The sequence below is a fragment of the Limulus polyphemus genome, unplaced genomic scaffold (assembly GCF_000517525.1).
Source record: "Limulus polyphemus unplaced genomic scaffold, Limulus_polyphemus-2.1.2 Scaffold408, whole genome shotgun sequence".
Lineage (NCBI taxonomy): Eukaryota > Metazoa > Arthropoda > Merostomata > Xiphosura > Limulidae > Limulus > Limulus polyphemus.
Window position 1 is genome coordinate 385,373 of NW_013666018.1, and position 15,973 is coordinate 401,345.

The window sequence follows — 15,973 nt, forward strand, 5'->3', positions numbered from 1 at the left end:
GTTTGCTTTCCATCTACTAACAAATAAAGACTTTGAGGTGATCCCACCCTTGAACACCCACATCTCATTGAAAATGAGAAAAGCATGGTTGTTTGAAAAATAGTCCAGAAATTTTCATATTTTGACCATGAATCCCTTTAGAATATTCAATATTGTCTAAAGTATCAATCTGCCAAGATTATTTGAGACTGATTCAATAGGCTTTACATAATAGAAATAGGGTTAAGTTCAATTTTGACCAAATTAGGACATTCCCTACAGTTCATAGTGTTTACATATAAATTTTGTTTGAGATTGGCCCAATATGCTCAGAGGAGTTAGGGTGCAAACAAACACACATTTCATCTTTATATATACATAGATAGATAGATAGAGCTTATTTGGAACTTCAAGCCTTTGAAATTGGTGTCAATAGACATTAAGCTAGTAGAGCATTTCATTAGATATGTTAGTTAATACTCATAGCATTTAACAATTTTTAGTTTACTTAGAAAACCAATTAAATTATAGTTGTTTTTTCACATTCTATTTTAGTGATTTATGTCTTGAAATGTATATATGAAAGGTAAATTAATTTTTCTGTCTACAAACATTTACATAAAACATAAGTGTATGGAAATCTGCTAATGTGATTTGTCACTCTTCAAGAATGAAAAAAACTGAATGTCATACAAGCCAGTCAGTAAAACTATAAAAAACTAAATTTATGTGATAAAAGTAAACAACTGAAATTCTGAAGATAATGAAATTAAAGATATGATGACAAATTACTCATTCAAAACTGAATAAAAGGTAATGTTTATTTTATTTCATAATTTTCAAAATTTTCTATCACTGTACATTGATGATTTAGCTGTAGTTGTGTTATGTTAGAGAAAATAACAGATTATATTTTAAATATAAAGTTTTACCTTTAAAAACTTGATATTTATTTAGATTATAGTGGTCAAGCAAATGAAATACGATGAAAAGACAATTTTATTCATAGCTTAAAATCACCTTGCTCTCTGATTGACTCAGTAAAGGCTTTGGAAATTTGTAGACAAATTTTTAATATAAAAACATTCAAAATTCAGATTTTTTGTGTACAACAAACTTGTAATAATTATTAAAAGCATGCCAAATTTTATGAAGATGAACTTAATAAATTTAGAGTTCTAGTATGTAAAACATCATGATTTTCAAGCTCATGTAAAATGACTGACCTATGCTTAGAATGTTAATGGAAAAACATGCAAAAGTTTAATTCAGCTTTAAAGGAGAAAAAACAATTGAACTTAAAACCACATCTGACAATATTCCAGTAGCCCAAACACGTGCAAGAAGTTATATAAACTTCTTAATAGATCTTGTAATCATCATAAAAAAGTTTCATATAGGTTTTTAACCATGATGACAGCTGATTTTTTTTATTTTTACAAGTAAATGTAAGTTTGTTGAAGCTATCTTTTTACAACATAGTGCATTCTAATGTGGTATAAAAGTATTTTTACATAAATGGAAACTCGTAAGTACCGCTAAGACCTGTAATGAATCTCTTGTGTGTATGCAGATTCTCATTTGAAATAAAATTATTTCTGTTGTTTTTCTAAATGCATATAAGTATTAATTGTGAGATTCTCAGTTACATTAGTGGCTTAAATTTGTTGGCCAGTCATTTTTTGCTGTATACTACCCATAGTTATCAGTACTAACATGAACTGTTTAGTGAGAATAAGCCTCAAATACAGTTTAATTTAACAGCATTGTTATGATTTTGTTGAATTATTATTACACAAAGCCAAACAACTTCCTTGTCACATCATGCAAAATCCCATTGATTCTGTGGACTGATTGGATAGCAGACAAAATAACATGCAGTTCTTTACTTTATCAAGGCATTCAAGTTTTAGATGCTGATCTATTAATACTATATGTTGAGTGTCCTGAGTAACTTTATTTTGTCATTTTCCATACTATTTATACTTTGATATTTTTATGCATTAATAAAAATGAATTCTAAGTTGTTCTCATGTGGTACTATAAAGCTGTTAATAATGCCAATATGACCAGTAGACAAATGCATCATCAAAAAACTGGGGTCAAACAATAACATTTGATTAATAGATGGTGTTGCTCACTGTAAAAATAAGACATAGACAGTGTTTCTGCTGGTGGTCACACTTCAATTTTGTAAAAAAATATTATTTGGGAACAAATTTTTAATAAAGATAATCTTAACATTTTTCTTTGCCAAATTGCTAATGTCAAAGTGATCAGTCACCATTTGTTTTTAAAATGTTCAGTAATCATCCATTGCTTTCATGTAAATCAAATAAACTGCTAATCAAGTAATAAAAACATGTTTTTCTATCACTAATAAAAGTAATAATGTTATTTAAACATATCACTATTTCAAGTAGAAATAATTAAATAGCCAGTTAGCCAATTTATTCATTATATTGTGTGAATACAATAAAAAACACACATTCTGTAAATAAGGATTTTAGCCTACTATACTCACTAAACCTAACTAAACTTATCTGATGTCTTTTCATTGAAGAAAATTTCTGTAGTTTTCAAACAAATATAATTTAACACAAAAGTTTTCATGAGTGAAAAGAATTCCTGAGCAATGCCTGAAAAATCTATGAAAATAGTTTCCATTTCTTTTGTTTGTTCTTAAGTCTTTAGAACTTCACAATGTAACTAAATTATGGGATATCAAAGACAGGTTAGGAGCACATAACAGAAGCACCAGCAAGCACAATACAGATACAATAGATGCTGCAAATATTTAAAATAGGCAACTTTTTGCTTGTAAAACTTGAAAACAATATTTGATCCTTGGTATTATAAATTATTAAAATTCTTACCTTTGTGTAGTGCATATAGATATATATTCACCATAAAAGACGTATACATGATGTACAACAAAAGTTATTCTAGGTACAATTTTTTGTATATATTTAATTTGATATCCAGATTGCAAATGCTAGGTATTTCTGATCATAGCTTTTGACATGTTTTTGATCCATTTCACAAAGAAAGAAATGCCTAAGTAAATAATTATAGTAATGTATATTTAAGTTTAGAAAAGACATTAATACTTGCTAAAAGGCTGCTAAGTTTTCCTCTCTAAACAAAAAGATGTTTAGAGCTTTTGAATGATAGTTACAGAATACTTATTCAATTAAATGAGAGGTTGTTTAACATATATCTTGGTGAAAGATATGGCATGTAGAGATTCAGTAAACTACACCATGTGAATGCTACAAGACAACATTTTGGTAACCATTCTGTAATAAAGTACTTGTATACATTTACAAAAACAAGGGTAATTAATTATTTGTGTAAGCAGTTTGTGTTCAACTTTTGAAGTAATGTTAAATACATTATTTTTATTTTTCATCTTGTATATTAGTTTTCTATTTTTCTCAAAGGCAAATGCAAGTCCAAAACATTTTTTACTTTTTTTTGCTTTCATAGGCCATTAAATTTCCTGGTAAATATTTTTCTTGTAGATTTTGTCTGCACCAAATCACCATTGAAAATGCTGTTGTTAACGTTGAGTTCTTTTTTGCAGTACTGTGTGTTACTTCATCAGAGAAGCAAACAAATGCACTGTTTGCTACTATGTTGTCTGCAAAATTAACATCTATATTTTCAAACTATTAAGAATAGGCCATTTAGTTACAAGTTTAGGTCTTTTTAACAATGTGTTTTAACAGCACTCAAAAACACACAAAATAACTACACATTTTTGTTTATAATTGATAGTGATTATTGTAAAGTAAATTATTTAGTTTATAATAGGCATGTGAGTCTAGATTTAATAAATCCAAAGAAACCATTTATGATAGATGAGTCTGGAGAGGGGTAGTCTGAATGTTTTTGATTTTGGAGCATTTGAGAGGCAAGTCAGAGAATACAAAATCTATGGAAGCTTGGAAGGGCCTGTACACTTTTTATTATTATTATTAAGCAGAGTCAAAATTTTAATAAATTTTTATGAATGTGCATGAGGTTCGATGAACAAATCCTGTGTTGGGAATGGAATGTTGATTATAATTCCAAATTTACTATGTGCATCTATGCAAAATGTGTAAACTTTTGGAAAAGTGTACAAGTCTGTTGTACACAACAAATTAGGTGTGTTGCTAAAGTATTTTTGTTCAGTATATGTCTGTGAATTGTTGATATTAGCCTGACAACTTGGAGTGAAAGTTGTTGTTCATATGAAGTTTGCATAGTGTGTATTTACTACAACCTCCGAAATGCATATATGCATCTTTTTTTTCAGTGTCTATATTGTATCTGGTATTTTCTCTACTCTAACAGAACTATTGTGAAATCAACAATGTAGGGTAACATACAATATTGAGAACTCTGACATCAAAGACCATGTTGAATGGCAGTCCTACTTGTTAACAAACTAATACAAGATTATTTCTAATGTTCTAGATTAATTGGTTTTCAAACTTTGTTAGTTAAAGTTATAACTATCAAACGTTTTATTCTACAAAATAAATGGATGTTATTGTAACTGTTATATGCTTTGACTTTAAATTTAGGGTACTTGAATATCCAAAAATACCCAGTTTTTACTTTGGCAAAGTATGCATTTGTTTGATAAGTTATTATTATTCTTTCCTTCTTTGGTTGTTTGCAAGGTGTTTAACTGTGTAGTTATATATATAAATTACTTGTATAAATAGTGTTTCAACAGTTACTGTTGTGTTCCAGCCAGCCAGCCTGGTGAGCTTTGTATTGAGCAAAATTCATTGTCGGCAATGAATGTGACAGACATAGTGTGGTTGAAATACTTTTTACAATCTTCTTTGTGAAAAACCCAATGGGACTAAATAAAGAATCTAGTGTTAAAAAATATAATAGCATAATACTAATGTCTTATAATATGTATAATTAATTATTGTCATGCTTTGTCAGCTTAGAAAAAAAAAGGTCCACAATATAAAATTTGTTATTGTAACAAATGACTTATATAAATAGTATTCCAACCACAACTGTGTTTGCTGTTACCCAGCAGTATTGATGGATTCTGTATTGAGCAGAATGTGTCATTGGCAGTGGATGTGACTAACATAGTGTGGTTGAAATACTTTTTATGGTCTTCTTAAACAAAATCCTAAGGGACTGAATGAAGAATGTTGTGTTAAAAATATGTCTTGTATGATTAATTGTACACAGTATTGTTGCAACAGGTGACTGATAAGTGAGTAAGTCTTTCTTTCTTAATCTAAACAATGCAGTTATATCAATTGTGTGTATGGTACATTCTCCTGTACAAAGTTTAGGATGATAGAAGTAACTTAATTTTAAATTATTGCTCCTGAAGTCTGAAGACAAGGCTGCGTCTGGCTTTTCACATTTTTTCATAACTTTATAAATATTTTGAAACAAATTTTAAAATCAATTTTATAGGTTAATTCAAACTGTATTTCTACAATTTTAATTGGGGAATATCTTAGAATCAATATTTTGTTATTTTTGGACATTTATTTAGTGTAATTCATGAAGAAAAATAAAGTTCAAAAATTCCATTTCTGCACAGTTGCAAAGAGTTTGGCCTGTAACAAAACAACCCACTTGTGAATTGTTTTTTTTTTAAGAATTTTTCTGCCCATCCCAAAGAATAACAATTTTGCTAAGAAACTATCACTGTTTGAGAATATATTATCCATTTTTTGATTTTCAATAGCTTACATATAGCTTGGTTGAAACCTTGTTATGGTGCCACATCAGGTGGTTTTATCATTTACTAATGAAAACAGTTAAGAAAGAAAGTTTAGAAATGATTGGATATAAAAATTATACTATAGTGTCATAATGGAATAAATGTAAAGGAATGAGATTTTTTTTTAAAGTTTCTCTAAGCATTTCTTTTGTTTGTGAATTGTGAAAGTACTTGTGTGTTAAATTATACCTGTTTGAAAGTTGTAGAAATTGTATTCAATAAGATATCACAGAATTTGAGATAAAGTAAACTTGCACCATTTAGAGATGAGTTGAATGGGTAACAAAGGAAAGTTACAAGTTTAACACAACAAGTGTACAATGTTTGGGGGTTTTGTTATCAAGTACAAGTAAGATTACCTAGATAAATATATATATATAGTATGAAACAGAAATCACATGATTGAAAATTGCTTAGTAAAGATATCTTGATGTTTAGTTCTTTGTTTGAAATAATGTTTTATTTTTTAAAAGATATACTGTTTTTTTTTATGTTTACCAATTGAAATAATCAGATCACATAAGTTTTGTTCACTGTTTGAGCATGGTAGAAGTCTGAAAATATTCTGTTGACTTAAACATTTACTGAATATTATTTTTATCTTAATGTTCATAAATTAACTAGCTATTTAATTATTTCTGATTAAATTGTGATGTTTTAAATAAAAAATGTTATCACCCTTGTTGATGATAGTAGAACATGTTTTCATTATTTAGTTATCAGTTTATTTGATTTATACAAACAGTGGGGAATTACTGCATATTTGAAAAACATAAAATTTGTGACTGTGTGGTTTTGTGGTCAACATAAGCAATTCATTTGGCAAGTAGGAAATGTTAAGGTTAACTTTTAAAAAATTATGGCAAAATATTTTTTAGCAAATGGTAACTTCCAGACGATATCTACCATATGAAATGTAAAGTAATTTGAAAATTACTTAATATATATATTTTTTTTTTTGCTTCTACCATGTTGTTAAGAATGCTGTAATAATTGATTAGTGAGCCTGTCTATTAATCGATTAGCAAATACCACAGATCACCCAACTCTAGCCCCAGTGTACCTAAGCACCACATGTCAGTAGGGAAAATCAGGGCTTTTGACTCACTCTGTATAGAAACAGTGAGTATAAGGATGATTCTAAATTGTAAGAGGATATTGTATGTGGAAAGATCGAATTCTTTTGATGTGTTTTCACTCGAAAGGAAAGGGTTTTGAAGATAATTGAAGTTTTTAAATTTTTCAGAGGTTTAAAATACAAAAATCCACATCATGCATGTATATATATGTAAAACAGACAGTTCTTGTTCAAAATATTTTAAATGAAATTAATAAAACGAGACATCAATATTTTAAAAGTTTTTTTTAATTTATATTTTTTAAACTTTACAAATAAATTATTGTGCAAGTAAAAAGTTTGATGTCTTGTGTTATTGATTTTATTTAAAACATATATATACATATGAATTACAGTAGTAGACTTAGAGAATGCACACTTAAAAGAAGGGAAACTTAAATGCAGCTCAGTTGACCCTCTGTATAATAGCTTGGTCATTTTGACCAACCTTTTAAACACCGTGTAACCATGAAATCATACATATTTATTCTGAGTTTATTAAATATATCTTTATAAAATTTAATGACCTTTTTGTAAGCATTAAAAATATGTTGTACACAAAGAGTCAGACTTATTAATAAAGTATTTTTATTAGAGATTTATCTGTGAATTTATGAAACCTTTACTGAGTCAGCCTGGGTGCAAGGTAATTTTACTGTTAAGAATAAAAATATTTTTTTTATCTTAAAGTTTTCATATTTCATTTCCATAACCTTTGGAACCTCCTGAATGAATATCATTATTATTTTTTTTTAGTAACACTACATTGTACACAACCTTAACTCTTTCGTGTCAGGTAGATCAAAGTGTGCATGTCACATTCTTTTACAAAATTTAATTACACTACTTTATTATCAATCTATACAAATAAACTTGGCATAAAGAGATAGTTAATAAATCAAATTTTAATATAAGTCTTAAGTTCTTAATTTTATAAGAAAATATTAAAAAAAATCCTCAATCTCCCCTAGTATGTGACATTTGCTCTGTAGGTCCTTCTTCATCTCTAATCTATTTACCACCCATCGAAGAAGTATGGAATTTAATGTAAACTACTTATTATTTTGTGGTCATAAACAAGTTACTGGGTGTTACTGATACATAGATTTCTTCCTTCTGACAGTGGAAATACTTAATCAAATTCCATTAAAGTTTTAACCAACTAATTAAATACTGAAATAGTATCTAGTTTTTGCTTAAAGGAATTCAGATTCATTGATTTAGTTTTCTGTCCTTTTTATATTGTGAAATGTCAATTTTGTTGCAATAAACTTTTGAAAAAATATTAAAAATACTTTTCCTTACTGTAGAAATTGAATTTTTTAACTGTTGATGAAAACATTACATAATTACATTCTGAACATGGTAGAAGCCATTTTATTACAGAACATAATGAAGACTTGATGATTCTTTTAATGGAAGGGTCCAACATTTAGCTTTTCAAATATAGACGTAGGACTGAAATATTCAGTACTGCAGAAAGGTGCAAGTTCTGACTTTAAATATGCATAACAACTTCACATGAGACACACGGTCTTAGTGCTCTTTAGAGTGGCAGTTGTTTTTTTTAGTCTTTAAGAAATTGTGATTTTGATACTTTTATTCTAAACAACTTGAGCAGGGATTGAAATATTACATTCTTGCATTCCTGAGGAGCTTAACTTTGCTTGAGGAAATTCATTTTTTTAGTTGGCTTTCCCGATCGGGAATGCATGGTCCACCTGTATTTCTTTATTTATGACCAATGAAAGTGAACGTATTACATGGATTAAATACAATGAGGAAATGCACCTTTACATGAGGGAATGTAATCTTCCTGTTGAGTTTTCAACAGTAGCACATTCTTTACATATTGTATTAAAACAGTTATTTTCAGTGTAACTCTTTTTCAGAGTAACATAGATAACATGCAAACAGTACTGCCTCACTTACAGTGTCTACTGCCTGACACCCAAACATCAAGAACATGGAAAGTGAGATATAGGATGCTGGATATATTTAAAGCTATTGGTTATACTCACGCATTGTTGAATGTTTGGAAAGATTGAAAAATTTATTCACTTGTCAGTCACCTGTTAAAACAATACTGTGTATATTTTTCCAGACAATTCAGTATTGTTTTACATGTTTACAACAATGTTGTAGCCTTAAGTGTTGCATCTATAACTAATAAGTCACTCAATGCTTTGTAACCAACCAAGGGAAACAAATAATCATAACTTTTGGGCAGTAACTTGTGGATGTAAAATGCTACTTTTACATACCTCTGACTTTAACTACAAAATGAACAAAGTAAGAGGAATGTAGAAAAAAATCTGTAGCTTATGTAATATTACAAATTCTAGCCGTGTTGGTATATGCTTTGCTAGTTCTCAGTATTTAAATCATTAGACATATGCATATTTAGCTGAAGTAAAAACCTAGTATTTTGTGTATTTTTCAACTAGCCTAAATTTAAAAATTTAATAATTAAAAAATAATGTCCATTTATTTTATAAAACGAAACTTTTGATAATTATAACTATCATACAAAGTATGAAAACTATTAAGAAATGAATAAAAAAGAAAATTAAAACGTTTGTTGTTTTATTTTTGGTAAAGCTACTAAGACTATCTGTTACTGTTCTTAATTTTGAACTGCTGACTGCAAAGGCACCCATTCAGAAACATGCATTATGAACTCTTGGTCTACTTTTCACCAGTGAATAGTGGATTGACCATTGCATTGTTATGCTGATAGGGCGAGCATGTTCAGCAATGGGTTTCAGTCCATCAGATTGCAAATCGAGCACGCTAACCAGACCAAAAGCAGAACATTTTATTCAAATTATGTTGTATGATTGTGTTAACAACATTTAACTTCTCCATGCTAGCTGCTGTTATGTTATATTTTTACAACTATAACATGATCATGGTTCTCACTAGGGTCCGAGACTCAACTTTTTTTTCAAGAGTCCTAGTGAGATTTTCAAGGGTCCCATAGGTAGAATTTAATAAACTAAAAAAAAAAAAATAGGGAAAAAACACTTCAGTGTCAATGAAAAACTTTATTTACAATGTACAATACATGTTTACCTTTTGCAATTAGAAAAGTTCATGTTAATGTTCAATGACAACTTTTATTTACAATTTACACTGCATGTTGTTTTCCTTTATGAGTGCAAAGTAATTTTCATGATAGAATTAAAATGACCTGTCTTCATCCAAAAATGTTTAAATATCATTTGCATAACCCATAAAACCTCCTAAATAAATATCAAACGTTTTTTTTTCACAAAAGCTTTATATCTGTTATTTTCTTTACCCTGACTGTATATGATACTGGTTGATTTGACTGACCTTGTAACCACCATAAAAAAGTAGGAAATAATTATAAATCTCCTCTATTTTATTTCTGGAATGACTGCAAGTTGTAACACAAAACCACAATTGTTTATCCTAAGTAGCTTAAAGTTTGTAACAGAACACATCTATTATACTTAAATTTTATTGTTTTATTGCACTTTGAACAGTATCTAACTATTATTTGTGCCACATAAATTCCAAATCATGTGGTGAACAGTATCGATTTACACACTGACTATTCTCAAACATACCTCATTAAAAAAATTATTATGAGAAACATTATTATTTATTTTACTTTAGCTAACCCAAAAAGTTTTCATTTTTTACATTTGAGTTACTTTTATATTAATGAATAAAGAATACACATGAAAAACAAGAAATAAAGTACATACCTGGGTCTTTTTTTTTTTTTTGTTCTCCACTGTCGATTAAACTTAACCCTGCTTTTTTATACTAATTGTACTACTGCATTAAAGAATTTCTATTTAATTAAATAATGCACCAAAGAACACAGAATAATAACATGCAAAACTGAAACTTTCATAACTATTACAATTTTTCTGGCTTTCTAACTGTGCGACAAAATCCCTTAAAAATTCATCTAAGCTCGTCGATGTGTTTCCTGTAAGAATAAAGTTTGAACTGGAAGAAAATAGACAATGTAATATAATGCATCATTTGATAGAGAAAAACTTTGGCTATAAATAATATAGTCTTAAATGTCAGAAAGATGGCAAATTCTGAAAGAGAGGACGTGACAAATGGGCATGGTGAGAGGGGTCTGATTTTCTATTTTATTGCTTTGTAACTAAATAAGATTGAAGGCTGTTGTTGTTCGTCCTTCGAAGTTCGAAGAAGACCACGACATCATTTTGTCTATCTGTGGCTCAGGAGTCCTATCCGAGCTAGGAAGCCTCGACCACATTCATGGCATATGTGGCTTGGTGTCTCGTTTTGAGTCGACCGCACCCGATCCTTCCGAGCTGCACGCTTCCCCTCGGCAACCAATCGACATTTACATTCTGCTGTCACCGAACCCTGCCGGACCTTCGTTCTCCAAAGAAATCTACCCTTGGCGAGCGACTCCCAGTTCACATGGTTGATGTCAAACTCTTGCAGGGATAGTTTTAAACAGTCTTTAAAATGTTTCTTCTGTCCTCCAACCGATTGAAGGCTATAACAAATTTCACAGTCATAGTATGGGTGATTAAATTTTTTTAAATATTTCCTTATAAAATTAAGAACTTAGAACTTAAATAATACTAAACTTTGATTTAGTATCTACATTCTGATGTCATTTATTCATATACATTGATACTAAAATAGTTAATTAAATTTTGAATGTAACTGAAAGGTTGTGACCCTACCCAAGGTGAAAGGGTTAATCATATGGTACTTTTACGTGGCTTTATTTTCATGCAATTTATTGTCATTGATGAACCCTGTTAGAAGTTAATTGTGGACAACTGTGTGAAAACTGTATGCTAATTAGGTTGTTATGGTACATAGTTCAGGGCAAAGTACTTGTGCTTGCTTTGTATATAGGGCATTTTGCAGTGCGTAATGGGTACCTGAGGGATCAACAAATGGGTCCTGACAAATTCTCCTATGTACCGGACCTGGGAGTTCGGGTTAACTAGAATCATATATGTTAACTTTTTAAAGTTATATGTGTAACCAGATTTTCACTTTTTTACAAGTTACAAATCAAACTTGATACAAGTCAATTTAAGTTTTATTAGGCTTTTTTTTAATTACTAGGAAACTACATTGGTTATCTGTTTAGCACAGAGCTAGGCTGTTAGTGAAATTTGCTTATTGATTAATCATCAGGCTCATTAAATGACTACATTCAACTGATTGATTATTCTCACTTGGATAGTTGGAGAAATTGGAAACTAATTTAGATCAGTTGATTGTTTTTGATTAAGCTGAACAACTGTAAAGTAAGTGAAACTAATAATGAAAACTCGTAACAGCAATATTATGATTACTTGGATAGTTGGAATAATTGAAAATAGCAAAAACTGTGATAATTAGCAACAATAATTTTGATTAGTTAATTATTTTCATGACATTAACTGATTTAATTGTAATTTTGGTTAATGAATTATTCTACATGACACTAATCAGTATAACTGTTGTTCATAGTTAACAGATTAATCAAGTTAATTGCCCAGCCCTAGTTCTGAACAAGATCTACTCTAGACCTGTATCTATTTATAGCACTGTTGAATAATTTTGATCAGTGAGCAGGTGTTTCATGCATGTATCTAAACTGTTTAAAAAAGTCAGTGAACAATATATTCGACACCCTTTGGGTTCAGTTGCAACGAAATTATTCAAAATCACACATATGTATCAATTTATTGTCTAAAAACTTGAAAATAAATACATTTTCTGCATAATTTATCATAGGTCATGTGACAAAGCATAAATCTTGACCAATATATGGTTCAGGATGACATAAATTTGACAGCTATCAGATTCAAGCTGAAAGGTAGTTATATATAGTTATATTTACATGGCAGAAAGTGTTATTGTAGTAAAATTGCAAAATTCCATTCATTTTTTGCAAAAAATTAGCAGTTTAGTATTTGAAAGCAATACCAAAAAGATGTGATGCAAATTTTTTGGGTGTGTGTTTTGTAATGTTTGGTGTCTGTGTAAAATCCAACAAAGAGACATGAGATAGTAAAGTTTTTAAAAAGAGATTATGCAGTACTTTAACTCTTTTGCATTGGGTAGGTCAAAGTGCACATCACAACTTTTTATCGAGTTACATTCAAAATTTCTATTAACTATTTTATTATAAATCTATACGAATAAACTTAGCATCAAAATGTAGCTAATAAATCAAATTTTAATGTTTATAAGTTTAATTCCAAATTTCATAAGGAAATATTTAAAAAAATCCTCAATCTCCCTTAGTATCAGGATTGTAACATTTGCTCTCTAGGTATTTCCTCTGAGAAGTATGAAATTTAAAGTAAATTACTAATCATAATATAGTTATTACCCAAGCAAAGCATAATTTTTAAAGCCTTCAATCTTATATGGTTACAGAGCTATAAGCTCGAAAATCAGACCCTTCTTTCTACGTCCACCTGTCATATCCTCTTTTTCAGAAATTACCAGTAGTTCTCTCTAATGTTTAATACTATATTATTTATAATCAATAGAAAGCCAAAGTTTTAATCTATCAAATAACTTATTATATTACATTGTTTTATGTACAGAGAATTGTTTATTTTGCTTCCAGTTCAAACTTTATTCCCACAGGAAACACATTGAGAATCGTAGCTGAATTTTTAATAGCACTTATCACATAATTAGAAAGCCAGATAAATTATGATAGTTATAGGACATTTTCTGTTTTTTACATGTTGTTATTCTGTGTTCTTAGGTGCAGTAATTAATCAAATAAAAAATGATTTTGCATGTTAGTACCATTAGTATAAAATATAGGCTTAAGTTTCATCAACAGTTGACAGCAAGAAAACAAATTCCCAGGTAGGTACTATGTTTCTTGTTTTTCATGTGTATTCTTTATTTATTATTATAAATGTACCTAAAATGTCAAAATTAGAAACTTTTTAGGATAAATTGAGTATTGAGAAATTTATATAAAATTTGGCAGGCCATAATTTTGCACTTGGGTGATTGAAGTTTTATTTATTTTTAATGTAGAATTTTAATTTTCTGTAGTTCTTATAGATTTATTATTTTTGTCTTTTTAGGTACCACTATGTTTTGGAAATTTAACTTGATAACAACTTCTCATATTGAGACATTGTTGAGTAAAGAGGTAAGCATTTGTTTATATTTCTGTGGTTTTCATTGTTGAAGTTGGAGATATTAGGTGAAACTAAAGTGTGCATGTCACTCATGTTTTTTTTTGGTTTGTATGATTGTCTTCAAATGGATTCCATCATGTTGGTTTTACATACAGGTGATGGGTAATTGACTTTAATCATTACATCGAGAAAGGGAAGTTGATGTATTGATTGTTCATGAAGATATACAAGTTCATACTATAAAATTTCTATTTTTCTGTATTAGAATGTATCAAAGACCAAAAACATCCTCAGAATAACTAAGATAATGGTCTGGTTGTATCGGGGCATTTTATAATGCCTTTGATTCTAAGACTTGCAGAAAGGTGATTGTAAATGGTAGAGGAAAACAATTTTTCATGGGTACATAAAATATTTGCATGTAGTATTTCCTTCCAAACATAATATATCTATTGATGAGTATAAACATAAGGAAGATTTCTTAATCAGTAAAACAGACAAAAGGTTGTTTTGTCAGATCTATTTAAGTCTAAAGATTTTATAACACATTTCCACCACTTTAGTTTGATCCTATATCTCTTACTTTTTTTAACAATAGAACTCATAATCTTGTAAAAAAGAAAGTGGTCTGAACATCAGGATTTGTGAGACACCAGGATTGAAGCTTAAAAATATTTGTTTGATATATGCATTTGAAACACCTAGATGTTGCATCCATAATTGCAAATCCTGCTTCACAGGTCTTGAAGGTTGATGCCTAACACACAACATTGTTTACCAATTAACTAGCAGGAAATTGTAAAAATCCTTTCATTAGGTAGACATATAGGCCTATTCGTGAGCATATATATATTATTCAGAACTTCTAAGGGAAAATAGAGAAGAGTGTATAATGTTTCAACAACACTATATCTGGTGTAGAGAGTATAGTAGGCAAGGGCAGAATATTCCAATGGTTCATATGCAACTGAAACCCATATTTATTGAACATTTTTGTTAAGTTTATGTAGAGTTCAAAAGACCTAGAAACTTGAGCATTTTCAAATTCTTGACTATTCTTCTTAAGAAGAAGAATTGTCAACTATTTAAAAGTATTCTAGTTTCTGGGTCTTGAATTCTATTTGATATTTCTAGTGATTCTTTCTGATAAATTTTTCGTAATTGTTAAGTTTATCATATTCAAACAATGTAGGTAAGTAAAAGAACTCTCTATTGAAAAGAAACTATATCTATTAGATATCAAGTGATCTTGATCAAGAATAATGTTACGTTGCCTTCTCTGACTTGATGACATTGTGATAGATCAAGTTATAGTTTTTTTTTCATGATTTATAGCTGGAAGTGATGAGACTACTGCAATTGGTAAATTAAAGTAACAAGATAAATCTTTTAATGAATATCAGTCAAATTAAAACTCACTGGATATATAAAATGGATATTTCTGATCAACATTACAAAATTCTGAAATAAAAGAAGGATCTTTAATGTCCTTTCAAAATAATAATAATAGCAAAACTGTTGAAATTTCATGGCATAAAAAGTTATAGAAAAACTAAATCAAAATATAGACACAATTTGGTAAGTTTCTTATAAATTTTTTGTTGGCTTTCAAAATTTGTAGTGCATACTGGAGGGATTTACACATTTTGATAAAAGTTTAGAAAAAATGACCTTTACACTCCAGATAAATATAAAAGAATATATTTTTGTTTCAACCAATGTTTTGCCTTTGCTGCTTCATCAGGGTTAATATACATAACTGTTTGATAGTAGAATATTTGTTAAATTATATAATTTTTGCAAAAGCAAAACGTTGGTTGAAACAAAAATATATTTTATATTTATCTGGAGTGTAAAGGTCATTTTTTCTAAACTTTTATCAAATTGTGTAAATCCCTACAGTATGCACTACAAATTTTGAAAGCCAACAAAAAATTTATAAGAAACTTACCAAATTGTGTCTATATTTTGATTTAG

The 15,973-nt window shown here is 29.0% G+C and overlaps 1 protein-coding gene across 1 annotated transcript in view; it reads left to right on the forward strand.

Moving 5' to 3' along the window:
* Positions 1 to 15,973, forward strand: part of LOC106458040 (serine/threonine-protein phosphatase 6 regulatory subunit 3-like) — an 81,577-nt gene that overhangs the window by 4,351 nt on the left and 61,253 nt on the right. Inside the window, 1 exon segment of the mRNA XM_022384178.1 lies at positions 13,940 to 14,007. Coding sequence (XP_022239886.1) covers positions 13,948 to 14,007 — 60 coding nt within the window. The 5' untranslated portion in view covers positions 13,940 to 13,947.